The 21,580-nt window shown below is 39.2% G+C and overlaps 1 protein-coding gene across 3 annotated transcripts in view; it reads left to right on the plus strand.

The window, feature by feature from the left end:
- Nucleotides 1–21,580, plus strand: part of COL5A1 (collagen type V alpha 1 chain) — a 430,660-nt gene that overhangs the window by 365,638 nt on the left and 43,442 nt on the right. For all 3 annotated transcript variants that reach the window (XM_033962082.1, XM_033962081.1, XM_033962083.1), the window contains 12 exons: nt 427–534; nt 1,941–1,994; nt 2,306–2,359; nt 2,601–2,654; nt 9,399–9,452; nt 10,453–10,560; nt 11,080–11,133; nt 11,247–11,300; nt 11,831–11,938; nt 14,901–14,954; nt 17,698–17,733; nt 18,693–18,746. In XM_033962082.1, coding sequence (XP_033817973.1) covers nt 427–534; nt 1,941–1,994; nt 2,306–2,359; nt 2,601–2,654; nt 9,399–9,452; nt 10,453–10,560; nt 11,080–11,133; nt 11,247–11,300; nt 11,831–11,938; nt 14,901–14,954; nt 17,698–17,733; nt 18,693–18,746 — 792 coding nt within the window. The remainder of the gene's footprint in view (nt 1–426; nt 535–1,940; nt 1,995–2,305; nt 2,360–2,600; nt 2,655–9,398; nt 9,453–10,452; nt 10,561–11,079; nt 11,134–11,246; nt 11,301–11,830; nt 11,939–14,900; nt 14,955–17,697; nt 17,734–18,692; nt 18,747–21,580) is intronic.

Below are 21,580 nucleotides of genomic sequence, written 5' to 3' on the forward strand. Positions count from 1 at the left end.
GCGCACGCACAAAATCACCGCGTGCTAGCAAAATTATTACCGCCTGCTTAAAAGGAGGCGGTAACGGCTAGCGCGCGTGGCAATTTAGCACGTGCTATTCCGTGCATTAAAGCCCTAGTGCACCTTTGTAAAAGGAGCCCTATGTTGTAGCTAATTGACTTAAGTCAGTTGTACCTATTTTGTAACCCACATAGAACCGAAAGGCTTATGCGATATATAAATAAAAATTTATGTTATATTATTCTATAACAAAATCTCAGTACCAAGGGGCTGTAATAGCATTGGCGCTCAACATGCACCAACAGGACACTAAAATTAGTGCATACCTTAATATAATTACCTCCATAGAGGCATAGGTGTATAATTGTATTCAGAATGCATATGGATACTACCGTTTCTTAAAGGAACATGTCACTTTTTCTCCAGGGTCCTAAAGGTGAAAGAGGTGAAAAGGGAGAAGCCGGTCCATCCGGTGCTGCTGGTCCACCTGGCCCTAAAGGTCCTCCAGGAGATGATGGGCCCAAGGGTAGTCCTGTAAGTGGTCTATGATTTTAACACTGTTCTCTGTTAGAACGAGCTGTATATTTGCAGATTGAGGGGGTAGTTAGGAACATGGATACATTAAGATGGGTTTTTTTTATCACAGAGTTTCATTTTAAGCAATGAGATCTTGTGATAAAATAATCCATCTTAACAGTAGTCCATGTTGATAACTTCTTTCCTGAGTGCCTTGTTCACTAATAATTTTTTATGGGTAAAGAAAGGGGAAAATTACTTTGGCCCTCTTTTACTAAGCTGCGGTAGAGATTTATTTCTGTGGCTCAGAGTGCTAGATGCTCCAATGCTCTTAAAAAATTCCTATGAGCATCAGAGCATTTAGCGCTCCGAGTTGGGGGTAAAAACCTCTACCATAGCTTAGTAAAAGGAGGGGATTATGAATAAGGTTATGAGCTCTGAAAGAAGAAATGGAATAGGACACATGTTAGGAATATTAAATACACTTTGAGAAACAGAAGAAATTATATTGGCATCTTTGAAGTCTTAGATTTTAGACAGTCTGCCCTGGATTCTATATAATGCACTCAAAATTGTGTGTGCAGATTTGGGCACGTGTCCAATGTGTGCAGACAATTTAATAGGGTAACGAGCTAATTAGTGTCAATAATTGGTCACCTAGCAATCGATTTTTGTTGTTAATAAGCAACAGTTTATGCACGCATCTTACTAAGCACTATTCTATATAGATGTGCACGTAAATCTTTTACAACTGGAAAGGGAATGTGGACACGGGAGGAGCATTGACAGGTCAGGGTCATCTACATCTGCTTTATGTGTGAGGATTTATACAAGGTTTGAGTTGGTGAAAATCTTCTGCTTCATACAATTATTTAAACGGCGCCCAATTTGGAGCACTGTTTATAGAATAGCACTCATTTGGGGGGGGCACCCAAGTTTGGGTGCCATTTACAGAATCTAGTTTATGCATTTTAAAATTTTATTGAACCAGAGGAGCTAGATCTGATTTATCTAAAGCCTGCAGTGAATTTTTGAGATGCTTTTGGTTTGAATTCTGTTTATTCAGAAATACAAGCTATTCATTTTTTTTTTTTTTAGCTTGCTCTTTAATCTCCTTTATAGTACAGTCCCAGTTTAATGTCCCCCATGATGATCAAAAACTTTTCCTTTTGTCATTTAAACACGGTTTGAAGCCAGTTTTGATATTCACTGAGTAAGATAAGACTTTGCTGTATATCATAGCTGGCTTTGACACTTACATTCTCCCACTGGTTTTGTGAGGTCTGACTGAAGAAATTTATCATGTAATGTTAATGGCTTTTCAGAAAAAGGTAAGGTAGAAACTCTAAATGAAAACTGAGTGTGATGCCATCAGGTCCATACTGCCCTAATGACTCTGGTGCTTTTGATCTTTCTTTGTGTAGGGTCCAGTTGGGTTCCCTGGTGATCCTGGTCCCCCTGGAGAGACTGGCCCTTCGGTATGTATTAATATCCTTGACCAAGATCTTTTGCCTTCATATCGTTAATGCTCTATTTACCACAAATGATGGCAGCCATTAGTTAAGAGAAAAACTCCCACCAAAACTTCATTAATGTTTCATTTATGGTCATGAAGTTATTCCCACTTTTCTTACACATCTACTTTGAATTTTGTTTGTGCTTGATAAAAATTAATATGGCTTACTAGGAAGTGGTACATCATGATTATATGAGCATAACTTCATACTGTGAAAAGAGAGTGGATTTAAATGTTTTATAACCGAGACTGGATTTGCTTTTTCTCTTGTAGGGTCAAGATGGTCCACATGGTGATAAGGGAGATGATGGTGAAGCTGGTCAGCCGGTGAGTAGCTTTTGTCATAATTTTGTACGCTATTAAAAATTATTTTCTTAATAGCGTACATGTTAAACAGGAAAGACATTTTTTAAAAAATAAATAAATATTGTAGGCTTGGAGTTAACCTATTAAGAAAATAGTTGGAGAATTAGTAGAACCATAAACTGAGAGTACAGGGTAATATTGCAGAGTGCCTTTATGCTATAATGAGGAATAGAGTTTATATTGTATCTATTTTAATATCTAGGGGTCTCCAGGTCCAACGGGTGAACCAGGCCCATCAGGTCCTCCAGGCAAACGAGTAAGTTGTTATTTTCTTATTAATTTCTCTCTTAACTTGACTCTTTCAATAACATTGACCCAGTACACTGTGACATACAAATCAAAGGCGAGACCTTTTGTGAAAGACTTTCCTAGCCTAAAATTATTTCTATGCGAATTTGTTTTTTTGTTCTGGAAGTTCTCTCCTGCTACATTTTCTTCCAGTTCACAAAAATTACACAGAAATACACAGTAATTCCTTGGTTTGCGAGCATAATTCGTTCTAGAAGCATGCTTGTAATCCAAAGCACTCATATATCAAAGTGAATTTCCACATAGGAAATAATGGAAACTCAAACGATTCGTTCTACAAGCCCAAAATTTTAATACAAAATACTATACGTACTTGTATTGCAAGACCTCGCTCATTTAGAACAGTCACTACACTCTTGCAGCGTCATAGAAAGAAGAACCATTGGCTCAGTTGTGATATATGTATACTGTATGTACTTGTATTGCAAGACATTGCTTGTATATCAAGTTAAAATTTAATAAAATGTTTTGCTTGTTTTGCAAAACACTTGCAAACCAAGTTACTTGCAATCCAAGGTTTTACTGTATATGATAATACAGAAACTATAATTATAGTATATGTACATAGATGGTATAAATAGATAATATATGCATATATTTAGCTCATGTACTGTAACACCATTACGGAAGCTCATGCAAACCACTCTGAATTGACTCCCCAGTCATTAGTAGTGATATAGAAGCTCCTAATAAACAAAAATAAACAAACTAGGCTGGGATCTGGTGCCATGAGCTTTCTTGATTTGCACTACTCGGGGATTTTCATCCAATTTTATAATCTCCACCTCATGCATAATGTAGTTGGGTCATTGCAGCAACCATCCTGGGCTAGAGGGTATGTAACCTGGCTCCCTTCAGAGCCTGACAACCATGAGTCCCAAATTCAGTTGTTTAGGCATCACTCAACATAAGGGGCCTGATATTCAGACTGTAGAAGTTAGCTGGGCTAATTCCCGTGGTCAGTGTAAATCCCAGATATTCAATGCTGGGCTATTTCTGGTGACTGCCTTTGAATATCTGATCTATTTTTAGCTGCTGTAAACTTAGCCAGCTAAATCGACATTAAGTACTGGCTGGCTAAATTAATAGCGGCCAGAGATAGACCAACTATTTAAGTGACCCAATTTGGCCACTAAAAGTCACGCAACTTGGCCGGCTATCCACCAAATATTCAGCGGCCATCTCACACTGAATATTAGCACTTAGGCAGCTAAGTGCTATTTAACTAGTCAGGAGCTGTTTTTGGCTGGTTAAATAGTGCTGAATATCTTGTGGAAGGGCTTTAACTTTTTCCCTCCCAGCCCCCAGGAATCTGTAAACTGCTTTTGCAGCATTCCCATTCCAGGCTGACTTGAGAATCAAAAGCAAAAGAGAAAACCATCCACTCCCACAGATCTCTAATAGAAACAAAATCAGTGGGAATGACCAGTGTAGATGGATTGAAATTGGTAATGGCAAATCCTTTATTGATACAACACAAAAGGCCTGTACAACTGGGACCAGATTTTCTTTATTCAAATGACCCGACATGGCCCCTGTTTGGCAAGAAGCCTGCATCAGGGGTCTTTAAAATAAAGTGTTCCTCTGGTTTTTCAGACTAATTAAAGGTAGCAAAGTCTCATAAAATATCCCAAATCCAAGAAAATATTTGCATTTAAAAACGCATTACATGCCAAGTTCCTCACTATGGCAATATTCAAGATTCTCTCCTCGAGGATACATCTGAAAAACTTGAGGGACACTTTATTTTAAAGATCCCTGATGCAGGCTTCTTGCCGAAACACGGGCAGTGTCGGCTCATTTGAATTAAGAAAATCTGGTCCCAGTTCTACATACCTTTTGTGCTTTTTTTGTTGTATGTGTGCTGTTTTTGCAGCACATTTTGTTATCCCTTTCTTTTTGTGATATGTCAAACCCTTTATTGAGTTACTTCATAGAAGATGAATCCAGAGGCATACATAAACAAAACTTGGTTGAAATGGACCTAACACAGGCCATGTTTCGGCTAGTGAGCCTTCATTAGGGATCCTTTTATATGCTGAATAAAAGCATCTCGGTTAGTGACCATACATAACATTAGCATCCACATTCCCGTCACCTGCAACTGAAAGCTAATCACCATCAATTACATTACATTACATTAGTGACTTCTATTCCGCCTGTACCTTGCAGTTCTAAGCGGATTAGACATTTCCAGGAAGTTACAATTTAGGGTCGGTTACATAGTAGAGGCATTGGTGAGAGAAGGAAGGATGGAGAATTGAGGTATACTTGTAGGGAAGATGCAGTTATCAATCAATAATTATCAATCAATAATCACACAATTCAGTTTTATTGGAATAAATATTTGGTCGCAGCTTTATTATCTATCTGAATATTATCTCCACTTACAATACAATCTGTGTCAAAAATCAACAAACCTCCAATGCATATTTCACACACCCCCAGGGAGCTATTCAGGGTCGAAACTAGCTCCCATTAAGTCTTTAAATTTATAACATTCCCCCAAACATGACCCATGGTGACGCAAGGCCATGCTTCCCCTCCCCTCCCCCCAAACATGACCCACGGTGACGCAAGGCCATGCTTCCCCTCCCCCCAAACATGATCCACGGTGACACAAGGCCATGCTTCCCCTCGTAGCGGTATCGCATACGAGTGTTACATTTATTTATTTATTAACTGCTCATCTCCCAGATCCAACTGGGCCAAACCCCATTTTCTGCCCCACCCAAAGCAGCGACCACCTCTCCCAACCCCATAAGCTCCACCAAACGCACCCAAGTTGACATATAACATGTACACCCCCACCCCACCCCACAACACTGACACAAAACATAACACCAGCACAAATGGGAGGGAGGGAGGTATAATCTTTTCCTGAAGAGACTACTCTACTGTTCCCCTTTCCTCACAGAATTCACTCCAGCCTGCCACAACATCCAACCAATCACGTGACTGCTCCACCCCATCACCTTAGAAACCTCCCTAATCATTTCTCTTTCTTACAAGCTGTCTATTAACCCTTTCTTACCTCCTCTTATAAACTTGTCAATCCTTATTCTACGGACCCTTGACAACACCTCATATATTCCCCTCACCCTCTGCCCCCCCCTCCCATTTTACCCACACCATCATTCAATAAATATTACCAGTTGGTGTCATCAGCTCAGCTAATGTTATATCACACCAGATGAATCTGGTGTTCTTCTTTATACAAAAGGGATCCTAATTACAGACACCTAACTATATTTCGCATGCAATCTAAATTGAATTAACAAGCTTAATTGGCATGGTAATTAATAACACTATTGATCTTTAATTTAAAAAAATTAAAAAATCTAATCAGTTAAAAGTTGTGCATTGAATTCTGCTTTGCGCCTAGTGACGCCTAATGATACCTACCTGAAAAGTAGGCATGATTAGAGGTAGAGAATAGGCGTGGTTGACCTAGGTAGGTGCTAATAAATTAGGCCAAGTAAAACCTGGCCTTATAGTCCATCACCTACCTCTAGGATGTCTAAGCATGGCTAGGTGCTGTTAGGCATGATTCTATAAAGGATGTCTAGCGGTTGATTGACAGTTGCACAGAGTGGCAACTATAATGTACTTGTAGGTGTGTGTAGAATCAGGCCCTAAGTGCTGCACATTGAAGCCTCTCTGAAATCAGTAATGGACACCACACATCTAGAGAGGGATTTCCTTCAAAAATATGCACAGCATTCACTTTTCTAAACCACTGGGCAAGCCTACTGTTATAATGTTTTAATGACTTTTTCATCTTGTTTCCTGACTTCTTATAAAAGAAAGTATTATGGATGTTCAATTGTTAGTGCACATTTGGTTTGTTAGCACATCTTTAACCCTTTATTTGGCATTGTTGCTCAGAAGCAACTTGTGTTTCTATGGCTCTTATGGGAGATCTGCATCTCCAAATGCCTGTTACTTGGCACTGTTGCTCTCGTTCAACATCAGGTTACATAAAGCAACCGTTTCACCATTTGCCAATTAAAGGGTTAAAAGTTCAATGCATTCTAAATCAATTTAATGCATGTCAACCCATGAATTAACGTGTTATAATGCATGTAAGCAATTAGTATCACCCGTAACACAAATTTGTGAAACAAATATTTTTAAAAAGTCCCAAAATCATGAAAATTACAAAATGAACTGAATTTTTTTCCATGCACATCTCTATAAAACATCAAGGCCCTCTTTTACTAAGGTGCGCTAACCAATTAGTGCACGCTAAACGCTAACGTGTGCATGTTAGACTATGGATGCGTTAGCGTTTAGCATGCACTAATTTGGTTAGCGCTCCTTAGCAGCACACCTTAGTAAAAGAGGGGGTTAGGTGACTGTGAATAGTAAAACTGAAACTCACTTTTTATCATCTTTCTTTACATACCTCCCTTTTACGAAGCTGCTTAGGTTTTTTTTTTATTGCCAGCCACGGCAATATTAGCTCCGACGCTCATAGAATTCCTTTGAGTGTCGGAGCTAATACTGTTGTGGCTGGTGATAAAAAAGCCTAATGCGGCTTTGTAAAAGGGTGAGCGGAGGGGATAATTTGGCCAACATTACTGATTTAAGAAAGGAAGGACAGGGGAGATATGATTCAGGCGTTCAAATACTTGAAAGGTATTAACATAGAACAAAATCTTTTCCAGAGAAAGGAAAATGGTAAAACCAGAGGACATAATTTGAAGTTGAGGTGTGATAGATTCAAGAGCAATGTTAGGAAATTCTACTTTACGGAGAGGGTGGTGGATGCCTGGAATGCGCTCCCAAGAGAGATGGTAGAGATGATGGTGATGGAGTTCAAAAAAGCATGGGATGAACACAGAGGATCTAGAATCAGAAAATAATAGTAAATATTGAAGAACTAAGGCCAATACTGGGCAGACTTGCACAATATGTGTCTATATATGGCCTTTTGGTTGAGGATGGGTTGGGGAGGGCTTCAATGGCTGGGAGGGTGTGGATGGGCTGGAGTGAGATTTGACGGAGACTTCAGCAGTTGGAGCCCAAGCACAGTACCGGGTAGAGCTTTTGATTCTTGCCCTGAAATAGCTAAGAAGAAAATTTTTTTATTATTTTTTATTTAATTAAATTGAATCAAGTTGGGCAGACTAGATGGACCATTCGGGTCTTTATCTGCCGTCATCTACTATGTTACTATGTTAAGGGGGAGGTTACCAATGTGGGCTACAATTAGATGTATTATTTTACTACTAAATCATTCTTTACACAGCATTTTATGCAATGAGAATTATCCAAACGAAATCTCCAAGCGTATATATACACTGAAGACATCACAATCATCATCCCCTTCTCTACACTATCGACCAAAACCAGACACTTCATTTCATCTGTCATCAATCATGTAGAATAATGGACAAAAAAACTTCAAACTAAAACTAAACCCTCAAAAAACTAAAATATTCATGGCCACCCCAACAAACAAATACAAAGAACCATCAATCAGCTTATAAGGGAGAAGCTTTCCTATTAACCCCACTATAAAAATACTTGAATTGACCTTAGATCAGCAATTGACATTTGATGCCCACACGGACATCTTAGTAAAAAAAATGCTTCTGCCTACTAGGGAAATTACATACAATAAAAACGACTTTGCATCATTCAGACTATTAGTACAATCACTAATCCTAAGTTCGCTGGACTACTGTAATATCATTTACCTAGGATCCTACAAAAAAACTACCAAAAGATTGAGAAGAATTCAAAACACAGCCATACGACTGAGTTTTGACCTGAAAAAATCTGACCACATCATTCCATATTTCAAAAAATCTGCACTAGCTTACCATTCAAGGCCAGAATAATTTTCAAATTCGGTTGCCTATGCTTCAAAACACTATTCGGCACTGCACCCTCCTACCTTCTGAAACACTTTGTTCTCCAAGACAAACTCCGCTTTTTAAGCAGAACATTACTATTCGCCTGTCTGACTCCCAAAGGATGCCAATTCAAAAGATTCCTCGACAAGACACTTTCCTACCAAGCAGGAATCTAGAACAATACTCTAAGTGACTTACTCCTTAACTCATTGTCATACCTATCATACAGAAGATCACTGACAACCCATTTATTTGACAAATTTGTTTAACTTCCTTAAACGGTTTCCCCTACATCTTCCGGCATGCTCCTACCTCCTGTTATATATAACTACGTTACACACCTTGTTTGTTTCCTCCTACTTAATGCTCATGATGTAACTTCGCTGCATTCATGCAGCCTCTCTTGTTCTTGAACTGAAAGGTATGATGGGATATAAATAAAGTTGTTATTATTATTATTTACAAATAACCCTTGTTGATAACTTCCCCCTTGAGTCTCATCACATTAAAATGAGATTTGTGGTAAAATAACACTTTGTAATAGTAGCCCACGTAGATAAATACACCTTATTATTTAAAAGCATCAAGGTTCCAGGGATTCATATTCCAACTCAGCCACCACATTAAGGAACTCTGTCACAGCCCGAGTTGTGGCTTGTTCAGATTCAAAAGACAGTGAGGTTTACTGAAGCAAAACTGTGAGAGAAAGGAAGAAATAAGTTTGCAATATATACTGAGTGATAATAGAGTTATTTCCAGGTTTGGAAACTTGTTGGGGTTTTTTTTCATTATTAAATCATGCCAATCTTACTGTTTTTCTTCATTAGGGTCCTTTAGGCCCAGAAGGTCCTGAAGGAAGACTAGGAGAGAAAGGAGCAAAGGTAGAGAATTTACCCTCCTCTGAAAAGTGGAGGGTTTTTCATGCAAAATCAGTAGAATCATTGGGGTTAATATTCATACAGAGGCGTCAGTGATCATTTGGCCACTGCTAACAGTTTCCCCAGATATTCAGTGCTGGGCTATGTCCAGGCACTGCCCTTGAACATCTGTTTATACTTGACCAAATAACACCTATCCGGTTAAGTGCGCTATTTGGAAATTAACCAAATAAGTTAAATCAGATAAAGATAGGACTGTATTTTATGGGGTCCTATTTATCTGGTTAACTTATCTGGTAAAGTTTTGAATATTGTACTTAACCAGATAAGTACCAACTCTACCTCTGGACTGTCCACAAAATTGGTGTTTTCAGCTTAAGCATTAACCAGTTAAATGCAGCAGTACTATCTTGTTAAGAGCCACTGGATATGCCTAGCTAGTCCCTGATAAGCAATTTAAATGACAGACACAAAAGAGAGTGGGAAAGGGACACAACAACAATTTATTAAAAGCATATAAATGGGTAAAACATATTAAAAAAAATAATAATAATAATGCAAGCTTATCAGAGAGTTTTTTATCCTTTTTGTACTGGACCCCAACACGGTCTGTGTTTCAGCTATGAAAGCCTTCCTGGGGGGAAGGGTGGGGCGTTTATGCAATCCAGTAGATGGCGCCAATATACTCATAAAGATAAAAAAGGAATGCACTCAATTTGTATATAAAAGCTTGCAAATCAATGTCACAAAACACTGCTTGCAATCGCAATTTAAATTTGTGTTGAATGTCAACCCCATTAATTCTAAGATGCAAGATCAGCTACATTGCATTTTTACTATAGTGTCCTATACTCGTATGACTGATAAAGTTGGTTGTGTATATGTGTGTGTGTGCATTTGAGATATGATACAGTGAGTTTAAAATCAAATGTCACCAAACTGGAAAGTTTGGCCAAGGTTTCTTTGTGTGCTTTGGTATTGAAAAATGTTATTCTTGTTGTAGGGAGAACCTGGTTTAGAAGGGCCATCTGGAAAGACAGGACCCATTGGGCCCCAGGGATCTCCAGGTAAACCAGGCTCTGAAGGTCTTCGAGGAATTCCTGGTCCTGTGGTGAGTACTTTTGAACTGTGGGAAGAATTGTGGCGTTATTAAACAAAGGTTAAATATTCATATTAATCAATAGTGAAGAAAATAAAGATTTAACCAATATCATTATTTGCTGAATTTGTCTTTCATATACTCCTGTGCCATCCGGGGAAAGCGTTCACACATTTAAAATAGCAAAATACTTTCATCAAGCATAAACATCGTAATTTTAAGTTACTGTTGCTTGTGTGTTGTGCAAGTTTTCATTCCACTTAGTCTTCTGAAGGACATGAGAAATGCATGAATACCGAATTGAGAGCAATTAACATTATATTTTGTGCTTTTCAAGGGCAACCGTGCTGTTTAATGTGGTGCAGGTGGGGTGCTGTGGACCACAGTTTTACTACAAGTTACTTAAATACAGCATTGAAATACATGCATAGATTTTTCTTTGTTCCCAAGGGAAACATATATTCAAAATGTTGTACAGGTGCAAGAGGAACCATATGTTCTTATTATAAGATGATTATATTTTTTTCCTAGGGTGAACAAGGTCTTCCAGGATCCCCTGGCCCTCATGGTCCACCTGGTCCAATGGTATGTTCTCCCTTTTAAATCAAGAAAGCAAATGATAGATTGTTTTAGGCTTGATCTGACTTGAGATGTCTGATCTGCTGTCATATTCAGTGTTGATTTGCTGTTTTTCACAGGGTCCTCCTGGGTTACCTGGTCTTAAGGGAGATTCCGGCCCCAAAGGTGAAAAGGTACGGGTAATATAGTAAAATAAGGGTTATTAAAAGAAAGAGAATGTGCTGAAGCACGTAATATATAATTAAGGAAGAATGCATGGCAGTCGAGGATTTACATGAAAAAGCTGATTGCTTTCTACAACATAATATTTCATTATTGATTCACTTCTGGAGCATAAAGTCAAAAGCAGCATAGTGGGATATTATTTTTGGACAGAAATGATTTTTTTCTTATTTCACCAGGAAACTTTTATGGTCAATATTCAGCTGGTGATGATTAGCAGTTTTTACACGCTGACTGTTGTCAGTCTCACATAGTGTAGGCCCCAGCATTGAATATCCGGGTCTCATGAACATGTGCTGGCTGCGAGAACTTATGCACATTCTGGCTGATATTCAACTGGGACCTGGGTAAGAGGAATCCACATTTCCCTCCTTCGATCTTTTGGTGTAAACAGGATACCGGGCTTAGTGGTCTTTTGGTGTAACCCAGTGTGGCAATGTTTATGTTCATATGTTCTTATGATTTCTACTTCATCTTTCAGGGTCATCCAGGTTTGATTGGTCTCATTGGGCCACCAGGTGAGCAAGGTGAAAAGGGTGACCGAGGTCTGCCAGGTTCTCAGGGTTCATCAGGTGCTAAAGGAGAACAGGTATGAGCTTTTTCATCATTACCTTATACAAAAATATTACTTTTTCATGATATATTGTTCCAGCCTTACAAGTTTCTGTTTTTCATCTTATACATACACCACAAAAAAAGTTGACATCCTTGAGCCTTCATTATTCATGGAGTCTGTTTAATTTTAGACAGATTGATGATGAAACAGTTACCATTCTAATAGGTAGCTGAAATTTTTGCCCATAGGTAATTTGGGAGGGCATTGGTTAAGAGGTTTGAAAACTGCTGATAAATAAAATTTATCTTCTTTTTTATGAACTGTGCGTTTTAATGCTGTCAGTCATATTGGAGCTAATGTTTAGACTATGGGAGGTAGCTTGGCTACCTCCCACTGTTGGTGGCAAACCTGGAAATTCAATGCCAGCGCCATATTTGGCCAGCGGCATTGAATTTCTGGTCTAAGATCAGTTGCAGTAGATGTAGCTGGCCAAGCTGATATTCACTGGTTGGTCATAGCAGCCAGATGGACCTGCTGTTTAGGTGACTGGGCTAGCTGGTGACCAGGATATTCAGCAGAGATAGCTGGCTATCTCCTGCTGAATATTGGCGGTTAGCCAGTGTAGCATTATTTAGCCATCCAGGAGCCATTCTTGGCCAGCTAAATAGCACAGAATATTGAGCAGATTAGGTTTTCTGTGCTAGTTTGTATTTAAATTGCTCCAAAATTTACCAGAGAGGGTTGATTCATAAATATGGCTCTAAGGGGCCCTTTTACTAAGCTATGGGAAAAAAAGTGGCCCTTGGGTGTGTTTTCCCCCATGCGAGGGCCATTTTTGCCATGGTCACAAAATGGCCGATTTTCCATTTGTTGTATTCATGGCCATATATGAATGTTGCCATTAGCGCACAGCCATTAATAACAATTTCCATGTGAGCACTTACCACCGCCCATTTTGTAGGCAATAAGGGCTCACACAGTAATCCTGCGCTAACCCGTTGGTGCACAGGAATCTCCCCAACACACCCCCTCCCACCAAAAAATTTTAAAATAGTTAAGCATATAGATTGGTGTGTGCTACAATAGCACTTACCGTAGGGTGCCTGAGTGCTTCCCACAGTATGCCATTTTAAACTGCCTTAGGCATGTGTTAGTGCCTAACACAGCTTAGTACACGTGCTCTAAATGGACATAAAGGCCACCAAGTAAATCATTGAAGAGGTGATTTATATATACATATATATATATATATATATATATTTCCCTGTATGAAGCCTGAAGTCTGAGAAGGTATAAATTTCTGCATGGGCATTTACAAGATATTGGGTTGGTTCTGGGTATAGGTACTTAAGCTGCCTTTTTAAAATAGTCTTAAACAGGGACATAGCTATATACCCACTTTTGGGAAGGCTTGCGTCCCAAGTGAGTGGACATGGGAAGCCCGCCCCCTGCCCAGCATCCTCCCCCCTTCACTGGGCAATCTGGCATATCTTAACTTCACTCCCCCAACCATACAGTACCTTTTAAATCATTCAGTCCTGGGCTGGCAGCAAGCAGCAATTTATATCAGCTGCTTATGCCAGCCCTAAGCCTTCCCCCTGATGCAAATTCTTGTGGAAGGGAAGGCTCAGGGCCAGCATAAAAAGCCGTGGGGGGGGGGGGGGGATATGGGGAGGAAATTGAGAGAAGCTGGATCACTGGAAGTCTTCAGCTGGTGAAGCATGGGGATTTCTACCAGCCACAAACCAGCTGTGCTGCTGCTGGTGGGCCTGAGCTTAAAGTGGGTGGGCTTGTGCCCACTAGTGGCGACACCACCGGTCTTTAAATAAGTGTCATTTTACACTTTTTACATAGACAACTTGTCTTAAAATTATCCCCTAAAAGTTGTTGCTAGAGTTGAAACTTGGGATCCCCTATGCAGTTCAATAGAGGCTCTCTTCAATTGTAGCTGCCATTCTTTATTTCTCTCCAGTGGGGGGAAGATATTTTTAACACATTTACATGTGTAAAATTGTTTACCTACCTTAAATGGCTAGATGAAAATTGTCATCCGTCAATGGGAATAAAAGCTTACATCTTGTGGAACACCACACAGAGTGTTAGATGCATGGAAAGGAGGCATTCCCAGTGCACATTTAGGGTGGCAGAGGACAAGTACATGTGTGATTACATTTTCTCACTGTACAAGTGCATACTTTTCCAGTAACCTCTACCTGTTGAAATTCAAGGGCTAGTGACCACGTGGACCTTGTACCCGGAGCAAGTTTCAAAGCAAAACTACTCCTGATTTCACTTTTTGAACTGATGCAAAGCCTGGGAGTACAAAGTGCACATAGTTTGAAAATTGTCCCTTCAAGGAACTTCATACTGGAAAAAAACTAGTGCTGGGGAGAAGCCCGGCTTCACCTTCTGCTTTGTAGACTCTAATCTGTACTGTGTTTATACACGTGTTTTCTGCAGACTTTAGGCTCCTTTTACTAAGCACGCAGCAGATTAGCGCATGCTAACCCCGCAACACCGCTAGAACTAACCCCAGCTCAATGCTGGTGTTAGCGTCTAGCGTGTGCGGCATTGTAGCATGCGCTATTCCCTAACGCAGCTTAGTAAAAGGAGCCCTATGTGTAGCTGGATTATATCCACGTTTCTTCTCCATATTGATATGACATTGTTTGTGTCAACAATATCCAGGGCCCTGGGTGGCCTCCATATCCCTAAATCGATATTTCATCTCTTGTGCAATAACTGCAACCCATGCATCGAACCATAATTTGTCCAGCTCTCTGTGTTACTGTCACTTGTACCAATATATGTTGCTTGTCTACAAAATGAAGTCGCGGGAGTTGTACAGAATGTGCTTGCCTCTGTGTTAAGTTTGTTATTTACCATAAACTATAAAAATCACAAACATATTGCTAAAACATATGGCTAAAACAGTTTATAAAGCTGATGACATACTGTTTTGCTTCTTTAATTGTAATTTTCACATCTCTTCTAGGGTATTAATGGCCCATCTGGCCCACTCGGTCCTCCCGGTCCCCGTGGTGTACCGGTATGCACTTTTAAACCAATCTTCAAGTGATTTTTTAATAACATTTGAGGAAACAAAATAATGAAAATTCCTTATAATTCAGACTATTCTGAGTCCATTATTCAGTTTAAGTGCATAACTGTGGGTTGAGTCAGATGCTATATAGCTGGGTGAGTCATTCATTTGTATAATATGCCAGTGATTCCCAACCCTGTCCTGGAGGAACACCAGGCCAATCGGGTTTTCAGGCTAGCCCTAATGAATATGCATGAGAGAGATTTGCATATGATGGAAGTGATAGGCATGCAAATTTGCTTCATGCATATTCATTAGGGCTAGCCTGAAAACCCAATTGGCCTGGTGTTCCTCCAGGACAGGGTTGGGAACCACTGTAATATGCAGTAGTATATTAGGAAAGAAATCTGAGAGAATCTCTTTTTTTACAATCTCATATTTTTAGGATTTGCGTGCTGCACAAACGTGTGCAGCGCTGTACAGAGATACCTAATGGACAGTTCTTACTCCCTAGAGCAGTGATTTCAAATCTGTCCTGGAAGAGCCCCAGCCACTCAGGTTTTCAGTATTTCTACAGTGAATATTCATGAGATCGGTTTGCACACACTGCCTCATTGGTACACAAATCTACCTCATGCAAACTGATTGTGGATATCCTGAGAAACCTGTCTAGCTGGGGTTCTCCCAGGACTGGTTTAGGAAACCTTAGAGCTTACAGTCTATCCAAGACTGAGCGATAAGATGCAAGATAAAACCAAATAGGATATAAGTTAGTGCAGCAAAGGTGTAATAGAGTTAAAGGAGGTTGTTAGAGGTGGGATAAACTGAAGAAAAGGTAAGTTGAACTGAGTTCAAGTTCAAGTTCAGGTTTATTTTGATTAATCGCCTATATAAAGCTTTCTAGGCGATGTACAATAAAATACAAGTTAAAAGAAAACAAAACATAATATCACATTAGTATTACAAAACATCCGATACATAATCACAAATAATTATTAATTAATTAAATAAAATAGAGAAAATTTCTCTTTAACCTAACAATTAACAAAAACATAAGACATAACAGGGAGGAAGGGGGGGAAAAGGGTTACAATATTTCTCTTAATAAAGGGAAAGAACAAATGGAAGGGAAAGACAATATATAAAAAAAAAAAAGGGAGAAAGGAAAGGAAATTAATCGTTAAAAGCATCGTTAAATAAAAAAGTTTTCAATAATTTTTTAAAAGAAATAAAGTTGCAAGGAATAAGTCTTCTTAAGAATCTGTGCAAGTTTCAAGTTTTATTAAAATTTGATATTCTGCTTATTAGTTTCCTAAGCGGTATACATTTCAATTCTAAAATCGGGAAGGCAGAAACAGTCAGGCCCTGATTCTATCAACGGCGCTTAACTGCTAGGCACCATTGAGCGCAATTGTCAATTATCCACTAGGCAACATGTATAGATTCACGCTTTGCAGCACTTAAGCAGTCTTAGGCACTGGTAGGTGTTGACACTCCCATTTAGGTCAGGGTTTTCTTGGTCTAAATGAGTGTGCCTAAGTGAAACCACACCCATAATCCATCCAGAATACGCCCCTACGTACGCCTACTTGCTGGTAGACTCCTTGGCGTAGACACCTACCCCAAAGTGGTAGGTGCCTACCAAATTAGGCACTTTCCAGTTAATTCATTTTTAAATCATTTTATAAATTGTTTACTAACAGCGCCAATTAAAAATAAAATAAGTTAGACATGCTGATCTAGGCGCCTTACTTCAGGTGCTGTTTGTAGAATCTGGGTCTCAGTTGCCATCTGACATTCAGCCTTTGGTGGTATGTGGCATCTGATTCACTCACAGCTATGGACTGAACTGATCCCAGATATTTAATGCCGAGGCATATATGGCTCCCGGTATTGAATATCCAGGTTTTCAGTGGTCACCTGGAAATTAACTGGGCACCAGCCAATATTCAGACCGGTGCCTGGTTAACTTTATGCAGTCACTTAGCCGGTTAGCGTAATGAAAATAATTACTATCCAGCTATGTTGGCACTCCATCCATGTTCTACCCCCAGCCTACCCCTAACTAACCAGTTAGGAGATGGCTGGTTATTGGTAATATTCAGCAGCACTAGCCCTGATAGATATCAGGTTCCGAGTCACTCAGTGGGGTTTAACTAGGCATAGGGTTACCAGACATCCAGATGTACCCGGACATGTCCTCTTTTAGAGTGCATGTCCAAGTAAATCAGGCACTTTGGGGTTTGAAAAGCATTGCTATTGTAGCTGTGTCTGGAGGGCATCTTCACATGCGTGGATACAACATGGTGACATCACATGCATGCGTGTGATATCATCATGTTGCATCCCACATGCACAGATGCCCTCTAGACATGGCCCCGAAGGAACGAGGTTTGTGTGGGGACAGGATAGGGGGTGGAATGAGACAGGGCTGTGGGTGGAAAGGGGCGGGGCCTGGGCCAAACAGGGCAGGGCCACACATCCTCTTTTTTTCCTGCAAAAATCTGCTAACCCTAACTAGGCGGAACCCTCTCCTGTCCAATTAAATCCAGTTTAGCGATGGAGCAGGGTCCATTTCGCTCTGTACTTTAACATTACTTTTCATTTTCTCTGCATGCTAAATAATAAGTCCTTTTGTAGATTTGAAAATCCAATCTGCACCCAGTCTTGTGCTCAGTAGGGTAGGGCAGCAGTAGCCACAGTCTGTCCTAATACTAAAGCTCTGTATTGTTTTCTCTCTTTTTTAAAGGGTGCTCCAGGTCCAAAGGGTTTTAAAGGATCCACAGTAAGTGCTGGCTGAAAAATTCTCTACAAATTTTAAAATGAACTTTTTTAACTATCCCTACACCCAGGATGTAGCAAAGCATGCCCTCCAGAATAGCATCTTGCTTTAAAAAGAACATGTTACACTGGAGTAAATGGCTATCACACCATACAATATATTTCCTTGGCTCATTCCAAGACTGAAGTGGCACATGGCAGTGTGCAACATAAACCTTGTACTATGTAGGGAGGGAAATGTTAGAAATGAAACAATAACCTAATAATTTGTGTGTGTCTCTATTCCTGAACGATCTCCAGGCATTTTTTTAAAATATATATTACAGAGATTTTCTTCAGGCTATGAAACTCTTACCTCAAAATATAATAGGTACCTTGGAATCAAAGAATTCCATATTCATAAGAACTAGCAACCTTTGACATCAGCTGCAGTACCCCACATAAAAGAATGTGACATATACTCACTGAAACAATGAGGTGGGGCATCTTTGACAGATTATGAGATTCAGAACCCCTTGTAGCTTGGTTGAAAGAAAGGTCAGACTGCAGGTTAAAACGCTTTTTTGAATCACTCAAGTTTCTGTAGTATTTTGGTTGTGAGGCAAGAAAATGACCTTTGGGAACTACCCTTCAGCCTATTACATTGCACTGCCTCCAATAAATTTTTATCATGACCAGCAGAAAGCAATGAGTGTTTGCCCCATGTCAGGACTGAGGACACGTGACTGTCAAGTAACTGTGGATTAAAAAAAAAAAGAGAATAAAGCCAGATTATCTTTATAAAACTCAGTTTATTTTTGTCTGGTTGAGGTTAGATGTTAAGTACAATAGGATCCTCTCCCTCATAAAAAAATAACTAAGCTATAATAATCTGATTTAAATACATAATTCCAAATGAAAATGGTTTGTCTTTTGAGATTGCCTGAGTCTCTATCTCATTTTATTTTCACTTTATTTTCACAGGGTCCAACTGGTCCAAAGGGTGAATCTGGTGTTCAGGGCCCACCTGGGCCTCCAGTAAGTATTCAATATATCTCCTCATCTCAGTGATACCTGCTGCTTACCTTCTGCTTATTATTGAATATACATATAGCAGGACAAGCTTCATGCTTGGAAACAGCTCTGACTATAGTGCAGGAAGGAAGGAGAGGAGAAGGAAAAAGGTAAAGACTTTTGGATGAGATGTTTTATTAGACCTTAAGGGAGGGACAAGGAGGCTGCAAATGGGTGCCTTCATCTGATCACAGAGTGCTACTCCTCCCAACAATCTGTAGCTAGAGAAGTATTAAGTATTGATTATAGTCATGAAGTTAAATAAGAAGATAAGAAAGGAATGTATATCCCTGAAGATGTTGGTATGCCTGGTGGATTATAATTTCTTCTACTGAGACATCTTAATTTCATCAAGTAGTAGCAATTCAGTATGTCACTCATTGAAACTCAGCGTGTAGGTGGGTATTTAAGAAAAAAAAACCTTTAGCCCCCCTTTTATCAAGCTGCGTTAGGGTATTTTTTTATCACAGGTTGCTGTGGTAAAAAGTCTATTGCTCATAGAATTCCTGAGTGTCATAGCTTTAACCGCAGCGATTTGCAATAAAAAAACCCTAACGTAAAATAAATCTAAATTGGATAATTTACCCCAGGTTAATTCAGAGGTTTGAAGAGCGATGTAAAAGAAGTTGAACAAATTTCTTGCCTGCATGTGTCTATATATGTAGATATATATATATATATGTATATGTATGTATGTATATATACTTTATATATTTTCCTTTTATATGAACTATTCTATAGGTGCTCCTCCACTGGGTTGACAACAGTAGTCTTAATAATGTAGACTAGAAATTTAAGTTTGTGTATGATTCTATTGTTTCCTGGAACAGATTTGTAATTGCTTACAGTTTTTATTTGTTGTAATAAATGAATAATCTTATAAATAAATAAAAAATACTTCTTAATAGTCCTTAATTTCCACAATAGTGCATAACTTTTTTTGATTAAAAGATCTGTATGTTTCCTAAAAGTCAGACTAACATTGGATCGTAGTCTGACTTTTAGGAAACATACAGATCTTTTAATCAAAAAAAGTTATGCACTATTGTGGAAATTAAGGACTATTAAGAAGTATTTTGACATGGAATCCTTTCGATTATTTGTCCACTTTAGATTATTGCAATATTGTTTATCTAGGACTACCGAAAAAACTTGTATTAAGACTTCGAGTGGTTCAAAATTCTGCTGTTCATTTAATTTTTGGTCTTAAAAAATATGATCATGTAAGTCCTTTTTATGCCAAACTACACTGGCTGCCGTTTGGGGCCAGAGTATTTTTTAAATTCAGGTGTGTTTGTTATAAAGCCCTTTTTGGACTACTACCCTCTTATTTGGTATTATATCTGAAATTGTTTAATTCAAAAAAGCATATCAGGAATTTGGGCGTGATTATTTTCCCCACCCTTAGGGGTTGTTGCTATAAAACATACTTTGATAGGACTTTAGAATATCAGGCGGGGAAAGCAGATTCCTGGATAAGCCCACTGATTGCTCAAGTGTATTATCCTATATTTAGGAAATTATTAAAAGCTCATCTGTTTGATAACCAAGAATGTTGATCTTCAAGCTTCTTAATGATTTTATTATGCTGTGTTTGTAATTTTTTTTTTTTACAATTAGGTTGTATTTTTAATTGAGATATTAATACTAGCATGCTTAAGTTGTTTTTTTTAACCATGATGTATAATTCTGCCCATAGAAATGTGTATACGATTGTATTTATCTACTGTTGTGAACTGCTTAGAACTAATGGCAGGGCGGTATACAAGAAATAAAATTATTATTACTATTATTAACTTAGCTTGATAAAAAAGGGCCTTTATGTTCTATATTTTTCAGAGTGTTATATATAGATTTAGGACTTCTGATTCTTGATTATTACAGGGAAATCCTAATAATCATCTCTCCCCCCCCCTTTCCAATTGGAAAATTGGGATTTCCAGATACAACTGAACCCCCCTTCCCCTCCCCCCAAAGTTTGTCCTTTTTCAAAGGCAGATAACATCCTCAGAATGGAATCAACCTTGCTCCCCCAAATCTTCCAGCCCAAGAAGAAGCTATGTTTGGCAACTGGAGCATGTTTTCTCCCTCCCCACCTCCCCCCATCTCTCAATTTTGTAATCTAAAGCTAGCAACTTAGGCTGCATCCTTTTCCACTGCAGCCAGTGCCTGAGTATCCTGCTTTTAGCCCAGACTGCATGCAAAACAAGAATAAGACAGAAGTTCTGAAGTTGTCAGCTTTAAATTACAAATTGAGATGTGTAGGCAGTGAGAAGAGGAGGAGAGGATCCCACTAATTTGGCTCCTTTCCGTATTAGATTCCAGCTGACCCGATGGACAGTGTGGGCAGAAAGCATGAAGGGAAATGGCAGTAGGATCAATAGGGGTCAGAATAGGTGAGGAGAGAAAAAATCATGATGGGATTTGGGAGACAGAATGGTGGGATTGGAGAGTAGAGAAAAGGGGGATATTATATGTGCAAAGGATGGAAAGAAAAAAAGTGGTATTGAAAGGAGAGGATAGGTGAGACTGGAAAGAGGAGGGAAGGGGATACAGTATGGTGAGAGGATGGAGAGAAAGAAAGTGGAGGGAATGGAGAGGAGATGGGGGGATAGACAGTGGTGATTAGGGAAAGTGTGGGAGGGAGAGAGAGAGAAAATTGATGGTGGTGATAGAGGGACTGATAATAGAGATAAGCTGGGGACAGGGAGAAATAAGAGGTTGGTGGTAGGATTAGCCCAAGGATAAGTGCCATCTTAGGCAAACCATCAGCAAATTGCTACACATTGTCTGACCAT

Source organism: Geotrypetes seraphini, chromosome 10 (assembly GCF_902459505.1).
Source record: "Geotrypetes seraphini chromosome 10, aGeoSer1.1, whole genome shotgun sequence".
NCBI classification, from domain to species: Eukaryota; Metazoa; Chordata; class Amphibia; order Gymnophiona; family Dermophiidae; genus Geotrypetes; species Geotrypetes seraphini.